The sequence below is a fragment of the Nematolebias whitei genome, chromosome 17 (assembly GCF_014905685.2).
Source record: "Nematolebias whitei isolate Nwh7 chromosome 17, NemWhi1, whole genome shotgun sequence".
In the NCBI taxonomy this organism is placed as follows: Eukaryota; Metazoa; Chordata; class Actinopteri; order Cyprinodontiformes; family Rivulidae; genus Nematolebias; species Nematolebias whitei.
Genome location: NC_056514.1, coordinates 29,440,757 through 29,462,953, shown reverse-complemented (window position 1 = coordinate 29,462,953; position 22,197 = coordinate 29,440,757). Strand labels below are relative to the sequence as shown.

The 22,197-nt window shown below is 39.3% G+C and overlaps 1 protein-coding gene across 3 annotated transcripts in view; it reads left to right on the top strand.

The window, feature by feature from the left end:
• The window catches only part of vti1a (vesicle transport through interaction with t-SNAREs 1A), a 149,937-nt gene that overhangs the window by 99,806 nt on the left and 27,934 nt on the right, over positions 1 to 22,197 (top strand). For all 3 annotated transcript variants that reach the window (XR_005187487.1, XR_005187486.1, XM_037691468.1), the window contains one exon: positions 286 to 347. Coding sequence is in view for 1 of the 3 variants with exons in the window: in XM_037691468.1 (XP_037547396.1) it covers positions 286 to 347 (62 nt within the window). In the remaining 2 variants the exon portion in view is untranslated. The remainder of the gene's footprint in view (positions 1 to 285; positions 348 to 22,197) is intronic.

Sequence of the window (22,197 nt, the reverse complement as noted above, 5' to 3'; positions counted from 1 at the left end):
TATACTGGCATTAATGTTAATTTGTAGACAGTTTGGCAATTGCAAATTAACAACATACCCGTGTTTGATGCCCAAAACCTTAAAACTAAAATATTAAACAAGTCGTTACCTACTAAGAAATACCAGGCTTGAGGTTCTTTTTATTGTCTTTAAAAAATAAAATAAAAATCTGTTAACAAAACGAGTCTTTGGTTATTGTGTTAAACCCTGTGTGTCCTTCAACTGTTCATTCTGAATAAAATCTAAAACCCATGTATCATTGTTGTTTTGTTTCTCTTCTCCCAGCTGAGAGAAACGGACGCAAACCTGGGCAAGAGTTCTCGCATCCTCACCGGCATGCTGAGAAGGTAAGATGCAGGTAGGACCACTGTTTCTGCACTTTTTTGCATGCATCGTGCTTTAACAGTGTGAGAGAACGGGAAAGATCGAATAAAAAGACCTATAAACAAATAACTTTTTACCTAGTATTTGTTTTACATACGTTATTAATTGCTATTTTTGTTCATTGAAGTGTAATTAATTGCATTACAGTATGTTTTTAGTCTACTGTTTGTAAAGGTTAACTATATATGAGTTAAACACATTGCTGTTTGCTCGAACGCCACAGTACTGATGCTTTGTGTTTGGATAGATGCAGAAAAGAGCAGCTCAGTAAAGCATCCAGCAGAAACAAACAACTTAAAAAGACAAGTGTACACTGTGTATGTCTCCATTTTTTTCTTCTGCTTTCCTTTGTTTTTCACCAAATGCACTTACTGCCCAACTTGTCTGTTTCTCTCGCTTGCTGGGCCACGCACAAAGCAGCTCCAAACAAACTGCGCAAACACAAGCATTCAGCTGCAAGTATATCAAATAGGCCTTGCATTATTTTGTGTGCAACCCTCCAAACACACACAAAAGAACACACACACAGAGTTAATATCTTGTCACATCTCCATTTCATAAAGCGCCCGTGTGCTTTCTCCTGAACCGTGACGCCGCAGTTTTGTCTCTTGTTCTCTGTTGTTGTTTTTATTTCTTCTTCTTCTCCCTCTCACCCACTGTGGATTTTGATTAAGAGTAATATGTAAATGACACCGACTAAATGTAAAATCCCAGGGCAGGAAGGAAGTGCCAATTGAAATAGATGCTTCAGTGCCCATAGACAATTTGCCGGGCGGCTCACAGGGCAGCCAGCAAATAGTAGGCCTGAGGAGGGCTGTGACGCCGACTGTAACCAATATTTCTGCATATGTCTCCATTTTGTCAAGTCTGATTATGGGAAGAGAAGTGAATAGGGGGTGGGGGTGTGGGGGGGGTCACCTCGCCTGGCATGTCACCCAAAGCTGTCCAGAAATCATTCATCATTCCCTCCTCCCTCTTCTCTTTTTCCCTCCACCTCCTCTGGTGCTGAAGTAAATAACACGCACTTATTTCAATATTATCATATTAATGTTAAAGTTCAGCTGTCACCTAATGGGAAAACTTAATCAGACGTAGCATTTTAAGAGGCGTGCTGCCACCCCTCTTCTCTTCAGCCCCTCCTCTTGATGTGTCTTAGCTCCTCTGGTTAGCGCCCTGCTCAAATCAGGATTTATGAGGGCTTTCCAAACTGAGGCTCGGCTACAAGCCTCTTCGACTGCTGACTGCCTCCACCCCTCCTCACCCTTCTTTCACATTTTCTGCTGTTTGCATAAAAAGAAAACACTTTTGTTTTAAGGTTGTGGAATGGGGAAACGTCAACGCTATAGTCATTTAAAACCAGAGAGGCAGAACTGAGAGCAAAAATGATGTGCAGGAATCTTCTCCCCAACCCCTTCTAGAAGTTTGTTCTTGATTTTTATTTTATTGATAATTAATGTTTTTTATATCGATAGAAGATGTTTGCTTTGTTGTTGTTGTACTTGGTGGATGTACAGCGTGTGCGAATAAATGGGTGAGGTAAATATTGGCTACACAAACTAAAGGTGCACAGAAAATGTATGTGGCATTTTTAAACCTTTTAAACAAGAGCTTATAAACTTTTAAACATTTTTTTCAATGAACTCGGTAAAAGGTTAAATAAAATTACATCAGCATAAACTTTACTACAAAAGGTAAAGTCCAGGAAAATAACCCTACTTGTTTAAGTTGACTTTTATTTAGAGTCAGTATAAAATATATACTTATTTTTTGTTGTTTATTTATTAATTTATTTTTGTTAATGCAGCTCACAATAAGTAGCGCTTCTTAAACCATCCTCCAGGTCCTCTGGTTGTCACCCCTGCTGAGAAACAATTATTCACTCATTACCCTCACTGCCATAGTTTCAGAAAGCTAATTAACTTTAAGACTCTGTGAATATCACTTATTGTAAGGAACATCTGGAAACCTGCACGTTTCAAATAGCTGTTGCTTTGTTTGAAAATAAAATGTTGGACCTTTCAGACTGGAAATCTCGTGTTTTGAGAGTTAGTTATGTTATTCAGTTCAATTCAGTTTATTTATATAGCGCCCAGTCACAACAGAAGTCGTCTCAGGGCACTCTAAGCATTCATATATAAAAAAAATAATAATTTAATAACATTATTTATCTGAGGAGCAGACTGCTTTGAATTTGACTTTATCGTAGACTCTCATCTTGAGCAAGCATGAAGGCAACAGTGGAAAGGAAAAACTCCCTCATGAGGAAGAAACCTTTAGCAGAACCAGGCTCAGGACAAGTTGCCATCTGCTTCGACCGGCTGGGTTTGAGAGGAATAGATACACAATGGCAGGTCAAGAATTAAAATCATATCAAATGAAAACTATTCAATTTTAACAATTCATTTTAAGAAATGTGGTCAATTTGTCCTCCATTAGTCTAAGCCTATGGCAGCATAACAAGCCAACCATAACTATAGGATTTATAAAAAAGGAAAGTCTTAAGCCCAGTCTTAAAACTGGACAATGTGTCAGCCTCACGGACAGAAACTGAAAGTTGGTTCCACAGGAGAGGAGCCTGATAACTGAAAGATCTTCCTCCTATTCTGCTTTTGGAAACTCCAGGAACCGTGAGTAAGCCTGCAGTTTTAGAGTGAAGTGCTCTGTCAGGAAAATATGGAGCAATAAGATCTCTAATATAAGATGGAGCTAAGTTGTTGAGAGCTTTGTAGGTTAGAAGTAAGCTTTTGTTATCAATTCTGAATTTGACAGGGAGCCAGTGGAGAGAAGCTAAAACTGGAGAGATATGATCTCTCCTACTAACTCCAGTAAAGACTCTGGCAGCAGCGTTTTGGATTAATTTAAGCCATTTTAAAGAAGTATTTGGACACCCAAATAAACCACTTCAATAGTTCAGTCTAGACGTGACAAATGCATGAACCAGTTTTACTGCATCATTTTTAAATAAGATGTTTCTAAATTTAACGATGTTACGCAGATGGAAGAAGGCAGTTCTAGTAACATTCTTAATATGGAGGATAAAAGACATGTCCTGATCAAAAATAACACCAAGATTTTTAACATTAGAACTGGAGGCCAGATTAATGCCATCCATGGAGGACGAAAGACTGCAAAATGTATTCCCAAGATGCTCAGGTCCAAAAACCAAAACCTCAGTTTTGTTCGAGTTTAAAAGCACAAAATTAAGGGTCATCCAGGTTTTTATGTCTTTAAGACAAGCTTATAGTCCAAGTAACTGATTGGATTCATTGGGTTTCATGGACAAATATAACTATCATCAACAAAACAGTGAAATTTTATTCCATGCTGTTTAATAACTTTACCTAATGGAAGCATATATAAGGTAAAGAGTATTTGTCTAAGCACTGAACCTTGAGGAACTCCATGACTAACTTTGGTGTATGATGAAGATTCATTATTTACATTTACAAACTGGACTCTATCAGATAAATATATTTTAAACCATTTTAGAGCTGTTCCTGTAATTCCAGTATAAAATTCAAATATCAAGTTGAATATTGTGACCAACATGTTATGAAATAGTAAGTCTCACAAATGTAAATACAGTATCTTGTCATGTGTTAGCGCTAAATGATTTGAGCTTGTTTAACATTCTGTTAATGGGTTTAGTACAGGCTGCAATGAAAGGGGTCACAGCTTGTACTACAGATTACTGACACTGATTAGAAAGGGCACCTTTTCATAATGCCCCTGTTGTTTCTGTGCCATGTTGACATTGTAGCTGCTCCTAAATCATAAATACAAAATGGTCCTGCAACTACCTTCAGCGATGATATGCTGAACATCTTAAGCATCACACCCACCAATGGTCAGAACAGTTGGGAACAGAATGCAGCTCCAGACCCAGTTAGGACTGTTGGGCCCCTGGCAGCTTCACAAAAGGAAGATGGGGTGTGCGGGGGTACAGTGAAAGGCAATGAAGCAACGAAAGGGGGATGAAGAGGAGGGAGAATGTATATTTTGAAGCAGAGGGGTTGTCTGCTCTCACTGGCAGCTGATCCCACATGCAGGTGGTCGACTCAGTCGCCAGGCAGATCAAAAAGTCAAGGCCCCGGGTGGACTTCCCTTTGAAATGGGAATGGGGTCTAGATATCAGACAGAAAACATAAGCAAGCTCCCAGCCACAGAACAGCTCCATATTCATGGCCGGGACTGGCAGTGACGGACAGGCAGGCTGGACAGAGCTTCAGCCTTCAGAGAACTCATGCACACTCTGGCCGCTGATTAAGAGATCGGTCTTTAAGCCGAGTTGAGGACGATATTGCAGCTTATGGCTCGATACTGCTCCACGTTACCAAGATACTGACTTCTTCTCTTGAGCGCAAGCTTCCTTGATGTGTGAAAAAGGTCACTTCTCTCGTGACAAATTCCGCTTTTGTTCAGTGCAACGAACTCTCAACAAAACACGTTTCGTTTCACTAAAGTTGTTCTGAAATTGAAATTGAAATTGTTTGACTAACAGGCAAAGGAGGAAAATTTACAACTCCTCTATGCCTCTAGGAAATTCAAACTGCTCAGCGTGTGTTGTTAACTGGAAAGTTTATTCCTTGTTTGCTTGGTAAAACAAGCCAACATGTGAACAACAACATGTGGACCAAAGTGCACGCCCTCAGAAAAGCATCTTAAGAGGCTAAACTTTTTTTTTCCCCGAAAAACCACAAAGTTTTGCCTCTTCTCATTATTTGTGAATATGCACCGTCTTTATGAATGTGTTTGGGATATGAACTACTAAGACATGTTTTAGGTCACAAAATGAAAATCTGTATCAGTGACCTGAGGTGAGATTGGAGTGTTGGAGCGCGGTTGCCAAACAACTGAACAGAAAAAGGATTTTTTTTATTTTTTTTTACTGATTCTTGAAGAAATCAGGAATTTCTTTTTCTACCTTTGAAAATATTTTACCAGTGTTCACACAGTGCATATGATTATGGTCTTAAACACTCTTATTGCGCATTGATGTACCACATTTACTATCTAAGACTTATTTGGCTTATTTCGCATTTGATTTTATTCTGCAATACACCTGAACTCTGCACAGTAGCCATAGCTCAGTCCCAAGAGCAGCAAATCATTCCCAGTGGCTCTGTCTCTGATCTCACTTCTGTGTTGCTGCCACAGTAATTCCATGTACTACATTTAAACATGTTTCCTTTGCTTTGCAATTTGTTCACTCTGGCATCATTACCACAACACACAGGCGGTTTCCTACTTTCTCCACATTGCTGCATCCCTCTGGGTCAATGCCTTCTCTGCCCTTTTCTGTTCCCTCCAGGTTGACATTCTGTGTGCATTTTTTTTCTGTCCATTCAGTTTTCATTTTGGCAAAGGAGCAAAGTGCCAAAGTCTGAATCATTTTTGCCCCTTTGGCGACTCTTAGATTTCCTTTAAAGTATATATCAAGGTGAACGCAGCTGTTGTCTGATATGGTCAGAGAAATGAGGATATGTGCTATCACATTGAAAGGAATGTTTTGCTGTTAATGTTGGTCATTGCCCATTGAAGTTTTGGAAGACCCTACCATTGTTGGTATAAAGTTGTTTCATGTTTTTCTTGGTAGGCCATTTCAGTACTGCCATTAAGGATTCAATTCAGTTTATTTATATAGCGCCAAGTCACAACAGAAGTCAGGATTCAAGGATTTTTCTTGTCATACCAACTCACTTTTGCATGTTTATGGTACGAAATTCGAACTCAGGTGACAGATCAAGAAACCTAACAATTAATAAATAAATACATACAAAATAATATATATATGTAAATATAATAAAGTAAAAAAAATGTAATATGAAGCTGAACTAAGTGCAGCTCGAGTTCAACAGTCTGACAGATGCAGGGAAGAAACAGTTTCTGAGCCTGGTGGTCTTGCTCTGAATGCTCCTCAGCCGCCTTCTTTAGGGGAGGGGCTGGAACATACTGTGTGCAGGATGATTGGAGTCCTTCATGATGCAGAGCGCCCTCCCCTTGCATCGTGAAGTGTAGAGGTCCATGGTGGTGGAACAACTGCTCCCCACAGTCTTCTGTGCAGCCTTAACCACCCTCTGCAGAGCTATCCTCTCAGCAGCAGTGCAGCTGCCGTGCCACACGGTGATGCAGTTGCAGAGAATGCTCTCCACCACACAGTGATAGAAGCTCCTCAGGACAGAGCTCCCAAGTCCAGCTCTCCGCAACTTCCTGAGGAAGTAGGTACACTGGTGGGCCTTAATGCCATTTTATTAAGTTCTAGTATGAGAAAGAAAGATTTATAATGCATTGACGCTCCCTCACACTTTTGGAAAGTAAAGTCATATCCTAATATCCTGATGCATGCTCAATATCCTAATGTTAAAAAAAAATATCCTAATTGAGTAATTGAATGACTGAATTAAAGTCATCAACATTCTGTAATCTGGTGTTTAAGGCCCCAAGAAAACAGGTGGTTATACAGTAAAATAAGATTAATTTTCAGAGATGGGTTTTAAGGATACTTTTTTAACTGTTTATTTCCAAAATGTCACATAACTGTCCTTTTTCAGACAGATAATACAATTTTATTATTTCTGTGCGTCTGCATGTGTGTCCGTAGCCACAAGCTGCTGCTGGAACAATGACAGGGTGTGCCTCAGTCTCATTACTTACTTCTCCTGAGTCAAGCATGCACCGCTGCCAACAGTTTCTCTCTCTCACTCACCCTCCTGCTTTATCGCTGTCTTTTTTGTCTTTTCTTCACCTCGCCCATTAGAGAGTGCTGATGGGACGTTTTTTGCAGAAAGAGAAAGAAACGCACAAGCCTGGGCTGTAGAGTAAGGAGCTGTTGACAAGTGCAAAGACGTGTTGTTGTTTATAAAAGGGATGCATTTGTCTGTTGAGGATTGACTTGCTTTACTGGAACCCAAAGCCTCCTTTTTTCACAGTTTATCTCCATTTTTTATTATCTAGTCCAAAGTGGGAGTGTTAATTTCAAAGGTCAAAACAAAGTTAACTGGTTATACCTTTTTCAAGTAATTCGAGGAAAACGAAACACATGGAAAAATCTGAGTTGGATATAGACAACAAGATTTAAATTTCATACAAAATATTTGCATTTATCTTAAGGCAGCTGGTATTTCAAGTTAAAGCAATGCAAGCAGAACCTACCGGCATATCTTGAGTTAGACTCTTTTATTGGAACAAGTAGCTCTCAACTTGTCCAAAAACATGTCTTCAAAGCTGATCAAGAACATTTCAACAGAAAAACAGTCTTTGCTCCATCACTTCTCCAAATGCTCAGGGGTCATCCAACATCGACATTGAGGTGATGCTTCGTTGGACCTTGCTCATGCCATCCAAACTGATAGAGCTTCTTTTTCCCCCTTACTTTAACCCTGACAGACTGTCGTTCTGACGAGATGACTGGAGATCAGTGGCGCTCTCATCCCTTGAAGTGGCTCCAGGTGTCACTCCAAGGGTACCCACCCTGTTTGATCTGCCGTCAAGCTCCTGTCGGGCCACGGCACCCTCTGATTTCCCTGTCAGAAGGGAAAGAGGCTCTCCTGTCCAAAAGTTCCTCCTCTACTTTTGAGTGATAGCAGTGGTGAGGAATTGGCAGATATAGAGCACAATTTCCTGATAATCATCTGAGATTGAGTTGTTTCCAGTTTTACTTGGTGCTTAGCTCCCATTTAGTGACTATAGGAGAGCCTCTTGACACCTACTACCCATGGGAGCAATGTATAGAGGGCATCTTGATTTGATATACCAAGCCCTGGCAGTCCAAAAATCAGAAAAGGAAACAAAATAAAAATCAGATGAATCCAAAACATCCTCATTGATCATGCTGTGGGCCTTGTCTTGAGATCAAAATACATCCTCTCAGACATCTTCAGATGCTGTCCAAAGGAGGTCCCTGTCTTTACTGAGGAGCCTCACAAATAAAAAGGAAAGATAAAACAAAATGGAGGTTTGGAAGTATATCTTTTCACAGCAAACACAGATGCTGGTTTCCTTCCTGCCTTTTATTTTATTGTATTCCTTATGTTATCCCCCCTCCTACTGTGAGCTTCTGTAGAAATTACAGGTGAGATCTCAGTCTGTGGCAGGCCCTGCCTTTCGTCTTGAGGGAACAAGGGGAAGGATAGTGGGTGTGAGGGGGGGAGAGAAAAGGCTGAGGGGAGGAAAAAGAGATTCATGCTTTGCAGTAGTGCTGTGTTGTTTATGGAGCGCACTATTCCCTTTGTCTGTCTGGCGATAACTTATTCAGCACAGGGCCATTCATCCAGGGGTTGAGCGCAGGCGTCCGTCAAGACAAAAAAATAATGAGGCGACAGCAGCGCAGAGGATAGCTTTCACCCTCTGCATAGCGCACCTCCCTCCTCCACCCCAACACACACACATAAAGCCTCCCCCTTCGCCATCTCCTCCTATCCTCCTATTATCAGCTGATTTAAATAGGTAATGGGGGGTCTTCTTCAGGACATTTTGAAGCAATTAGAACCTATCACGTTGCCTGTTCTTTGACTCCATTTCCCTCCCAGCATGCCATCATAGATACTTCTGGGCATGCTTTGCAACAGCTCTGTGGAATTTTGGGGAATGACACTGCATCACTAGATGCCCTTTTTATGTTACCTTTGCAATATTTATACATTACATTTATACATTATCTAAATCATCTTCAACCGTAATGTGAATGCATCTTCTATGTTGTTTTGGTTGTTACATATATGCTTTAAATTCATTGGTAAAATATCTAATTGGGGATTCTAATCAAAATAACACAGTCTGAGTTAGTTACTTGTGTCCATTGTTGTTCAGTTGTCACCCATTACATTTTTCTTTAATAAGGTGCAAGAGTTTGAAATATTTAGAAAAGCTCAATTTTCACTTGTCATGTTGTTGTTTTTTCCTAGCTCATCAATCAACTGTGCATCTGTCTGTCTGTATCTCATTCTAACAGCCCCCCAGGATGGTGCAACAAAACAAAGGCAGAACATTGTTGCTATGTTGTTGATGGGATAAAAGATCTCCTTTATCACAACAGACAAAACTATATAAACAGTTCCACTAGTTTTACTTAAAAATTGAAAGCCAAACCATTTGTAGACATTTGTAAGCAATTCTAAAAAATAAAAAAAAACCTGCTTGGACTTTCAATTCCAAAGAAAATATTCCAATATGTAGCTGATATATATATATATATATATATATATATATATATATATATATATATATTGCCTTCCATTTATTTTTATTTTTCAATTTATAAGCTTTTTTATGATTGTCTACTGTTGTCATCTGTGTTCTTTGTTAAAACAGGTCTCTCTTTTAGTCAGAGTCAGAGTTTCTTTGTCATTTGCACCACATGCGGTACATGTGGTGGAACGAAATTGTATACACAGGGTCCCAGTTTCATCCAACAAAAGCATAAAATGTAAAAGAAAAACGGTAATAAGATCTAAGATATGAACTAAGAAAAATGTTAACAAAAAATATGCTAAGCATTAATGGCATAAAAACAATATGCCAAACAGCAGCATGAACATGAGTCTGTGAGCAGATGAGTACGAATGAACACAGTAACATGATGTGATTTTTCACAGTGATTATCCTGGTTAGAGATTCATGAGTCTAACAGCCTCAGGGTAGAAGCTGTTCTTCAGTCTAGTGGTTCTACACTTAATGCTCCTTAACCTCCTTCCTGAGGGGAGTGGGGCAAAAAGTGTGTGTGCTGGGTGAGTGGGGTCCTTTATGATGCAGGTGGCCCTCTTCCTGCATCTATAGGTGTAGATGTCTGTGATGGTGGGGAGACTGACTCCAACAGACTTCTGTGCAGTCTTTACTACTTTTTCTTTTCTTTTTTAAATGAGTCCTTGTGGCTCAATGAGACTAACTTGTATAAATAAAAGTTGAACGATTGAAAAAAAATATTTCAGACAAAAATATAAATTTTGATACTGAAACTGATATGTTATTGTGGTATGTGGTATTGCATGAGGAAATCTGGAGTGGCAATTAAGTATGTTAGACTTGTACAGGGCATGTATGAGCACAGCAGGACAGTGGTGAGATGTGCTTTAGGAGTAACGGATAGCTTCAAGGTGGAGGTTGGAGTACATCAAGGATCGGCTCTGAGCCCCTTCTTGTTTGCCCTGGTGATGGACCAACTAACAGATGTCAGGCAGGAATCCCCATGGACGATGATGTTTGCAGATGACATTGTGATCTGTGGTGAGAACAGGGACAGATGGAAGAGAACTTGGAGAGGTGAAGGTATGCACTTGAAAGAAGAGGAATGAAAGTCAGCAGTATTAAGACAGAGTACATGTGTGTGAATGAGACAGAGGCCATTGAGGCTACAAGAAGCAGAGGTCACAAAAATGCTGGACTTCAAGTACTTGGGGTCTACTGTCCAGGAAAATGCGGAGTGTGGTAAAGATGTGAAAAAGAGAGTACAGGCAGGATGGAGTGGATGGAGAAAAGTTTCAGGAGTGATTTGCTACAAAAGACTGGAAGCAAAGGCCAAAGGAAGAGTTTACAGGACAGTGGTGTGATCAGCTATGTTGTATGGTCTGGAGACAGTGGCACTGACAAAAAGACAGGAGAAAGAACTGGAAGTGGCAGAAATGAAGATGCCGGGGTTCTCCTTAGGAGTGACAAAGATGGATAAGATTAGGAATGAGATCATCAGAGGTACAGCACAGGTTGAACAACTGGGAGATAAAGTTAGAGAGGCCAGACTGAGATGGTTTGGACATGTCCAGAGGAGGGACAGTGGGCATATTGGTAGAAGGATGTTAGAAATGCAGCTGCCAGGATAAAGACAAAGGAGATATATGGATGCAGTTAGAGAGGACATGGAGGTAGTTGGAGTGAGAACCAAGGACACAGAGGACAGAGTGAGATGGAGGATGACTTGCTGTGGAGACCCCTGGAAAGGGAACATCTGAAATGAGAAGAAAACTGAAATCTTAAAACACCACATGTTGTAAAACTTGGAAGATAGAATACATAAACTGAAATAGTATTGACCAGTCAGAAAAACTTCACTGTGGCTAATTTAATTTTAACCAGGAAATCAAAAAGTATTTCATTAATTACATAATTAGACAGTTTACAATCAACCATTGCTGGGTCTCTTTTTCTTCTTCTAAATATCATGATTTCTCGCTTTGTTTTAAATATCTTTGACTCATCGTTCATGCTTTAAGTTTTATTTATTGATAAAAATGTGCTGATAACAAATGTCAACTTTGTTTATCAAATGTAAAACACATATCTTAATAGGTTGATAATTCAATACAAATTTGAGAAGAAAAAGTATTTTTGGCAAACATCGGCTGAGAAATTAGCTGAAGTCAATTGCAGTACATGCTGAAGCCACTGGCCCACTTGGGGTTTTTGGGGAGTGAATCATGCATGTGTGGTTGGTAATGACGGGTTCCATGTTGCCCCTGGCTTGTGGCCCGCTCCGCTGTTTGTTTGGAGAGTGGTGCTCGGTCATGAAGTGCTGGCCCAGCTGGCTTCAACTTCATGGCCCCTTTGCCCCGATGGCTGGCTCCTTTTTGGACCACACTAGCCAGGCAGACTGGCATCCAGAAGCTGTGGGGTGGGGTGTGGTGGGGGGGTGGAGGGCATGATAGTAGAGAGGAGGTGTTGGCTGAGCATTTCAGTGTTAAATCAGGCCTGCTGCCAACTGCAGAGAAGACTTTCCTGCTCACACCACTATCTTCACATCTCTTTGGTGACAGGGATTGTAGTTTACACCTGTAGGGTCAATATCATGCCATTGTGATGTGTCTCAGCTTGAACAGCTATGTTCACTGCATAACTCTAAAAACATTGACATTTTTGTTGACCTTTTATTGGCATCAACTATCTTTTTGGATAGTAAAGAATAACTTTGATTTAACAAAACATTAGCAATGTTTTTTATTACTGATTATTAGACTGTGGATATGTTGTAACTTTTTATAACAAACAAATAAAAAATCAAGACTTTCCAACAGATTTGATTCTGGATAACTTCTAGTGTTACTGAAAATAGTACACATACACAGCCTGGCCAAAAGAAAAGTTGCCACCAAAAAAAAAGGTCACACTAATATTTTGTTGGACCGACTTTAGCTTTGATTACAGCATGCATTCACTGTGGCATTGTTTCAATAAGCTTCTTCAATGTCAAAAGATCTACTTCCATCCAGTGTTGCATTAATTTTTCACCAAGATCTTGCAGTGATGACTAGGCACTAGGCATGATGGGTGCATCACTTCACTTGCCTATCTTCTTACCCTGATGCGTCCATCACTCTGGAACAGGATAAATCTGGACTCATCAGACCACATGACCTTCTTCCATTGCTCCAGAGTCCAATCTTTATGCTCCCTAACAAATTGAAGCCTTTTTTTTTCCAGTTAGCCTCACTCATTAGTGGTTTTCTTAAGGCTACACAGCTGTTCAGTCCCAATCCCTTGAGTTTCCTTCACATTGTGCGTGTGGAAATGCTCTTACTTTCATTATTAAACATAGCCCTGAGTGCTACTGTTGTTTTTCTTCTATTTGATTTCACCAAACATTTAAGTGATCACCGATCACGATCATTCAGGATTTTTTTCTGGCCACATTTCTTCCTCGAAGACGATGGGTCCCCTCTATCCTTACAGTTTTTAATAATGCGTTGAACCGTTCTTAACCCAATTTTAGTAGTTTCTACAATCTCCTTAGATGTTTTCTTTGCTTGATGCCAGTGATTTGACCCTTCTCAAACAGACTGACATCTTTTCCACGACCACGCAATGTGTCTTTCAACATGGTTGTTTAAGAAAAGAGAAGCAACTCATTGCACCAGTTGGGGTTAAATAACTTGTTGCCAGCTGAAAGATAATCGCCCATGAAGTAATTATCCAATAGGAGGCTCCTACCTGTTTGCTTAGTTAAATCCAGGTGGTGACTTTTTTTTGGCCAGGCAGTGTATATCTTTAAGGGTATATGAAAAATGTATGGGGGGGGGGGGGGGTTGCTGATGGAAGTAAAGTTTACCGAGAAACTAAGAAAAGGTTTAAAAGGAATATATGGAGATGGGTTTAACAAAAGTTCCCCTCTGGGTTTTGTGTTGCTAGAAGTGTTGTTTTGTAGAAGATCCACCTCTCAAAATTTCATCTACAAATATAATACTTTGTTTTATCTAGTTAGAAATTTTTAAAATGACTATTTAACCTCCTTCTTTAAGTAGTTAAACATAAACAAAAATGCATATACTGTATAAATATATTCATTTTCAGATGTCACAAAATTAAAATATACCTAAACTTCCACAATACATTTGAAAGTTAAAGTTACGCTTTAAGTCATGATTTTAATCTATTTGCAAAATCCTAAATCCTGCAGCCACTTAAGCATATACACAGACGTTTACAGCAACAACACTTAGAGACAGTCTTTTAATGTCAAACTCTGCACAAATATTAGGAAGGTCAAACATCTTAAAGAAATAACATTGAGTTCAACAATGTTTCCTACATATGACATATTTGTACAGAACCCATTAAAACTACCACACAGCGTATTTATTCTTGTTTGTTAGATGCAAGCCAGTCCTAACATGAACATCCAGTTCTTCCTAAAGTATCACTATAAATTCTCAAAGCCACTGCATTTCAAAATTTAGAGCCACTTTATTTATTTTCTAAGAGTTTGCTGGGCCGCATGCGTACATCCTGTCTGCCATCATGTAAACTCAACCCCCCGCATCCCCCCACACCCCACATTCTGTCGGCGCCAGGGCTAACATTGCTTCACTGTTAAAGGGAAGTTGTGAGGACACTGATGGCTTGGCCTTGCATCCTGGTGTCATTTTCCCAGCCTGTTTGTGGAGCCCGCCAATCCCCTCATTCTCCTCAGCTGACCTGAGTGCATCACTGAATATCACACACATGTGAGGAGCCAGCAACAAATGTTTTCCTAGCCTTACTGTTGCATTTTTTTTTTCTTTTTACGCTGCTTTCGTCTTCTGTCCTGGCTCATATTTCCACTCTGTTAGGTGGATGCTTTGCCTGAGTCTTCAGACCAAGATTCTTCCTCTGTTAAACAAGACATCTACACACACCCATCCCATCCAAAAGTTCCCTTGTGGTATAGCATGAAGGAACCAAATAAACATGTCATTTATAAACACTTGTTTCATCACACTAATTGTCATATACATTGTAGTAATTGATGTAGAGATTTGAAGTAAATGTTTCGTGAACGTATAATAGGACGGTATACCACCACTGGAGAACAGCTTATTGCGAAAAGGGCAAACCCTTACAAAATTGGGAATCAAGGTATAAGTGGAGTGTTTCCTAAAATTTTTTAATGATTTTTCATAAACTACTTGCGACTCGAGAGAACTGGAGTGATTTACAACGAATCCTAATTTCTGATGAAGCATCTGGTTTGTAATGGTAATTTCTTCATTGAAAGTATGTAGAAAGCACTGCAAGTCATTGTTCTTTCGTCTAATTTTATAGGATTCTTAATATTCCTGTAAACAAAAAAAAAAGCAATTAAAACAGCTCATTTGCTATGGTCTTTCCGTGAACCTGAAAATGTCAAGACAACAGTCCACATCAAATGTCCAAGTATCTACTGTCAGTCAAAATGTGTTTTAAGATTTGCGATTGACCTTAACACTATCACAGCATAGTTACTGATAAAGATTGTGCTAATATTTTGTACTGGTCTTTCTTTTTTCATAGCTCACATATTTCACCTTATCCTCAAGAGGCAAGTCATAGCCAATTAATTATAGCTATACAAACCACTGGGTTGTGTTTCAGTTGCACAGTGTTTCAGTGTATTATAATGGCATGAAGAGTATCATTGTACCCCAGAGCGATGGACAAGCCTTCTTCCAACTTAGTGACAAAGGCAGCAGTGAGGTCGTGACCGAGGCCAAGACTATCAGTGCTATTAGTCTGGCAGAACAAGACCATAACAACAAGACCCAGTTGAATAATGGTGTCAACAGTGGGATTGTTTAGCTTCATTTGTGTAAGGAATGTCCCCGGTTTAATGGTGACGTGTCGCTGTCTATCGACTCCAAGGGTCAAATTTGACCGTGTTTCTATAAGTGTATTTTGTATCGTTCTACAAGCTCTGTCATGATGTAGGCTTGTTGCTTTCCTTAAACTTTCACAAGTCAGAAAGGTCAGTGAAAGTTAGCCTAAAGACATGGCAGGAAATGACATGATACCTTTAGTTTCTCCTCCCACTGAGACCTGTACTATGTACGCCTAGTAGGAAAATCTTTTTTGTTTTAATTTGTTTTGTTTTTGGCCAAGTTCTGGCATCAACAATGAGCAACAGAAATTAATAGCTAATTAGAAACTTTTATAAATGTTCTTATATGTTTCTTAATGATTTACTTCTTTTTTTCATCTTTAAAGTGACTTTTTCAGATAGTTTTTGATACACAAAATCTGTAGTAAAAAAGCAGATCTATCGTAGTTAGTTTTGCTGTCCTGTTGTGAAAAACTGTTTCCAGGGCTCCAGATGTGGGCTGCTCTCTGAACTGTCAGAATACCTGTTATCATTGAGCCTCCACTGCCTTACTTTACCCTATGACTTCCTTTACCTGACTTACTAGATAAAATTATATATTTTTCGCTCCTCTCTTCTCCTGTAGTCAGAATATTGCTTTCCCCCATTGCCAAGCCGCATCTTCCACTCTCTTCTAACAGTAAATGTTAAGATCTAGGAGTGGATCAATGGCTGTTTTCCTTTGATGTGCCAAGATGCATTACTAGAGGTGAGTTCTAATTGGAGCAGAGAGCTGAAGATCAATGTTGGCTGTAATTGCCTGACACAAGGATGGGTGTGAGACTTTATTATCATTAATATTTACACATGATGTAGGAGGATCCAGCCAAGGCTAAATGTATGAGAGCCACACTAACCTTTGATCTCAGGAAGTAATTAGATCGATTAGAGTTTGTTGAGGAGTGGTTGAAGGAAAGGAGGTCGCGAAAGTGGGGCTAGTTGGATGCACGAGTTAGCCAGACCCACACCCAAGATTTTATTGAATTTCTCTGAAGTTTTCCTTCACGCGTCAAAAGGCTGTGCTTGTCTTTTGCTCTCACAACATCTAAGATACAAGACTGACATTTCTCATAAACAGGTGAGGAAAAACAGTGTAAATAAGATTTAAGTTTAGGTTTAGTCACATATGCAAACATTCCTTTTATTTTTACAGTATAATGGAACAATACAAGCAAGAATGATAAAGTAAAATTAAATAGACATTGAGAGTGTCGTTTAGTTTACTCATTTATCTTCACTAGATTATGGATTATTTAGATTTTATTGACATGGATAAACATAAATAAAGCAATAGTAATTTGATACAGTTTATTTATATATCGCCAAATTACAACAGAAGTCATCTCAGGGCACTGTACAGAAACATTCACATACATTTAAAATAAGGATGCACCATATTATCGGCATGGTATCGGTATCGGCCGATGTTAAAGTTCAATATCGGACATCGGACATTCCATCAAAATAACTCACCGATATAAAAGGTGCTGTTTTTGTAGGACAACCCAGTGACAAAGATGCCTGCAGCGGCAGCACAACGTGATTACATCATGTGCGCCTACCTGATCTCACGGTGGAGAGGAAAATTCAAAATGTTGGCGGTGTGGAAGTTTTTTTTTTCATTGAGGATGTCGGATTCCGAAGATTTTTCGACTACGTTGAGCCTCGCTACATCGTCCCCAGTCAGAGATATTTTTCCAACATAACCTTACCCGAGTTACAAGCCGTCATTGCCAACGTCATTGACAAGGTAATAGCCGATAGCACTTGGGTGAGTTTTACCACAGACATTTGGACATCTTGTTAGCCCCGTTAGCATGATTAGTCTTATAGCACAATAGATAGACAAAAACTTTTAACTTAAAAAGGCTGTAAGAGTGCAAGGGATCCCACACTGCAGCTAGGAACCTGGAACATGCCTCCACAAGTGAAACAGCATCGCAGGTGACTAATGCTAATAACATTTAACACTTTTCATTTAATATAAGTTAAAGTGCTATTCATATCATATGGCTGTTACTGAATATATGTCACCAGCTCTTACAGCTGTTACGCAATTTTTGTAGCAAATAAGCCTAAATAAGAGGGCTGGGTTCTGACAAAGAAAAGTATATAAAATATATATCAGTTATCGGCCAAACAAGTTTTAACATATCAGATATCGGCCAAAAATCCAATTTTGTGCATCCCTAATTTAAAAATTTGATTAGTAAAATTATCTATCTAAGGAAGCCAGCAGATTGCATTGAATCTTTAGTCTCTCATCCTGAGCAAGCACAAAGGCAACAGTGGAAAGGAAAAACTCCCTTTTAACAGGAAGAAACCTCCAACAGAACCAGGCTCAGGACGAGTGGCCATCTGCTTCGACCCGCTGGGGTTTGAGAGGACAGGAAGTAGAAACAAACAAACAGAATGACAGGTCCAGGTGTACTTTCTACTGGAGGAAAGATAAAAAAAAAAAACACACGTTAAGGATATAAATAGTTACGTTCAAGTTCAAGATTTTTTTATTGTCATTCACATCACATGTGGTACATGAGGTGGGACAAAATTGTGCACTCAAGGTCCCAGTTACACCCAAAAATAGCAAAAATATAAATATACAAACAGGTAGAGTAGAACAAGTAAAGACAGCACAGATAATAGTGTTTATCTTTTTGACTAGGTTTATTGTTGGGGGGGGGGGGGTGTAAGTGGATATGATGTAGGAGGAGACTTTGTGGGGTTCAGACTGCTCCCTTGGTGTCAGCAGACAGGATGATGATACCTAATCTTGTAGGTAAAGAAGGGGACTGGACTGCCTGGTGGGACACTCCCTGTCTAAAAGCATGACCAGAGGGGGCTGGGACAATCCCCTGTCCACAGTGGTAGCTAAGGGCATGCTGAAACTGTGATGTATACTCAGTGCTGTCTCGCCAGTTTTTGTCTTTTGGGTCCCTAAGGACTGATACTTTAATCATTGTACTTAGCGAGACAATGAGGGTAACAAATTGTACAATAACAGGTGTGTTAGCTTTCGCTTGTCTGACCTGTTGTCTGATATTGGACAAGTGAGAAAGAAACCCTTCAGAAACAGGTCAATGGGAACAATGATCCCACAATAAGATTGCCATGTATTGTTTTAAAGAAATAAAGGTTTGACTCACAGACCAAAATTGTTTGCAAGTATGTATAGGGTTGTTTACCCCCTACTAACCAAAGAATAAGACGTGTTATAGCAAACCAGGATCCGACTGGGGCAAGAAAACGGCTAAACTGTTTGTTGAGGATAATAATATGAAGTTAAAGATAAAGCTTATTGAAACAACTGTCATAAAATATTTTATTAATATGAATGTAATAAAAATTAACATGTCAACATTCTGTTTCATTTGTTGGCAGTTTTTTTTTTCTTCCAATTACTGCTATAGGCTCCTGAAAAACATTCATTTAGCAAGGACAAAATTTGTTAGTTTTACAATTATTATCATTGATCACCCGCTATTTCCAGTTTTTTTTTCTCATTATTAACTATAAGTAGCTATTATGTAGTTCAATAGCTCTTAATCCCAAAGCAACTTCTGTAAAAATACATTGAATTTGTTTCTTCAAACAAGTGATTATTTGAAAGTAAGTCTAATGAAGTCAGAGATTAGGGTTTAGCCCCTAGTGGCCACAATTGGTATTAAAATTCAATGCAGTGATTTATAGAGTCCAGACAAAAGCTCATTATATTCTGATGTTTGTAAAGTTTATAGCTTCTGCTCCCTCTCTCTCTCCACATCATTATTGTTACTGAGGTTTGTGATCAACACTGGCTCTTTTTCTCTGCAGTCGTTTTTGCTCCACCTTCTTCTTCTTAATTAATCCCTAACAATTCATTGCACGTACACTAGTTTGATTGTGACAAAACCTTGTGCTTGTACAAAAAATACCCCATTATATAACATTTTGATTATTAAAGCAGCTTCAACAGAGCTAACAGAAAAAAAATGATTCTATATTGCAATTTTTCAGCACATACGTGCGTTGTAGGGGAGGATGCCAATGATAACTTATCTCAATAAAAGAGCATGTTTTTTTATAGATAACATCTGAGTAGAACCTTGTAGATTGTTGTTTTCTGTTCACATTAAAACACATTTTTCCTTCTAACAATGACTGTTTTAACAGGGTCAGATATTCTGTTTTCAATGTGCTCTTATTTTCAAAGTTCCTGTTAACCCCGATCAAGGTTTGTGTTCAAATGTCAAAACTAAAGTTAGCCATGGGTGCTAATAAATATGCTCTCAGTGTGTGTGCATATTTATGAAGAGAATTTGTGTATTACTTCATAATTTGGCCAGGTGGCTGTGTGTGGTTTTTGTGAAAAAGGCAAGTGCGCGCGCGTGATTGTGTGTGTGCACTCATGCCTGAGTGTATGTGGACGAGGGATTGAGCTAGGAATGAGATGAAGAGGAGCTTTCACACTCAAAGGCATCTCCATCTGTTCTTCTGGGCCTAATTGTTTCTGCGTGCGAAGACGCAAAAAAAAAAAAAAAAAAAGACAGGAATGCAACTGTACTCTTCCCTGTCTCAGTTATTTCTGTAACATTAAAAGACTGCCACCAGCATGCTCAAGATTATTGCCATGTAAATAGTGGCACTTGGCTCGATTCGCCACTAATGAATGTCATTTACTCTTTTAAACGAGGATTAATTATCGACAGAGGACCCCCTCTCCTCCCACAGGGAGCGTGTTGCAATTAGCTGCCAAAGAATGACGGTTAACATTTCTGTTTTTAAATACATCTATATGTAGGCATATGTTCCTGCGACAAAAACCCTCCCAATTAACTGTCTGTGTAATTCAGAGAAAACAAGAAAAAGAGACCAATATCAGAATCATGCCCTTGCCTCAATGGTGCATATTGGGTCTTTGTTGGATGCTGGTGCTGGACATTGTTGTGAAAGTAAGGGAAAAGAGAAAGTTGTGCTGCTTTGAAAGCCGCCTCCCGATTTCAAAATAAGGCAGGAAAAACAAACACGGGCCTCAAATTAGAATTCCCAAAGCATAGCATTCCCTCTCATTTTACACACCACAGCGGCTGGTAGACTAGAATAGAATAATTCGGCAAGGCGGCCTCAGAAAATGTGTGGCACAGTCACTGGAACACTTGACAAGTGAGGGCCCTTCTTGATCTATGTGATTATACTTTGTGGAAAATATTGACCTCAAACATTTTCACCTTTACTCTGGTTTTATTTTCATCTGTTGTTACATCCACCAATGGCGCAACATAATAAAGGAGGACACGAGACACAAATATGGGTTCAGACATTCAATTTGTTAAAGCTGTTGTTTCCTGCAGGGGAAAAAAAAGATTATAATGAATCCCTAATTCCCATGTCCACCTAAGAATACAAAACACAAAGTATCAACTTAAAGATGGACCTGGTGACCAGGTCAAACAGAACAAAAAGGTACCACAGCAAGCCAACCCTATACAGGGCAGTCGAAGCCGCTGCTGGTACCACACTCAAACTAGAAAAAAACCTACAAAAACCCCTATTACAAAAGAAAAGGGCAAAAACAGGACAACCGGTCTCACCAGGCCAAAGTTACAAAATATATACAAAAAGTTAACAAAAAATTACCTGAGGAGGCCGAAGCTGCCGGTTGCAGGCCACAGCTCCAGAATCAGGACAAAAAAACAAAGGCCCCAGAAAACCCAGTGCGACCAAAAAAAAAAAGGTCCAAACAAGGAGGTCCAAAAATGTGGGAGCATGAGCGAGTTCATAAACAGAGTGAGTCTGAGAGATTCGAGCTCCCTGAAACCAGCCTATTTATGGGCGGCAGAAAAGGCCACAGCCCAAAACAATTAAAGGCTGATTAACCAACTCAAAATCTATCAAAAGGGACAAAATAAAAAGGCCACTGTGCCCCAGGCACATAACATCTGTGTATCTGACACTGCTTGGTCTTTTCTTCCCATATTCTTCATCTTTACCCTACATGCCAAGTCATGTTATGATAACTTCCACTATTCAAGGTTCTTTATTGTCATTTGCATCACATGTGGTACATGAGGTGGAACAAAATTGTGTACTCAAGGTCCCAGTTACACCCAAATGTAGCAAAAATATAAAGTATTAAAAAAAAAGTAAACCAGGATCTAAGATATATGCTAAACAGTATTAATGTAATATAATACGGTGTATTAAACAGCAGCCTCAACATTTAGAATACGGTGTATTAAACAGCAGCCTCAACATTTAGACATACAGAATATTCTTCGAGATTCTGTGAAGAAAATACGGAAAAAGACGTGAAATCACACAGCTTTACTGCAACATGATTCTACTACAGAATGGCACAGTAACTCTACTAGGACAAACTACAGTAATGTGCATCCACTACTCTCTTGACTCTCTTAAAGTGGCAGCACAGATTAACATTGTTAATTTTGGACATTTGAAACATGATTTAGAACCTTCCATGTCAGTGATGGGATGGATCTAAAAATAGATTTCACCTTCCACCCCTAAATCAGCATGGACACATGAGACAAAGTTAGAAAAGATGGAGACCATGAGCTAAAGTCATCCTTGCTTCACCCCTTCCTTTCGTTTTCTTTACATTTGGTTGCTACTCCCCACCTCACCTGTCAATGTGAAATGAGCAAATCTTCATGATAAGACCACTGCAGAGAGCTGTGTTTCTGTTTGGATCTAAACATGAGATTTATGTTTTGCTAAGTGTGTCATTTGAGATGCGGTCG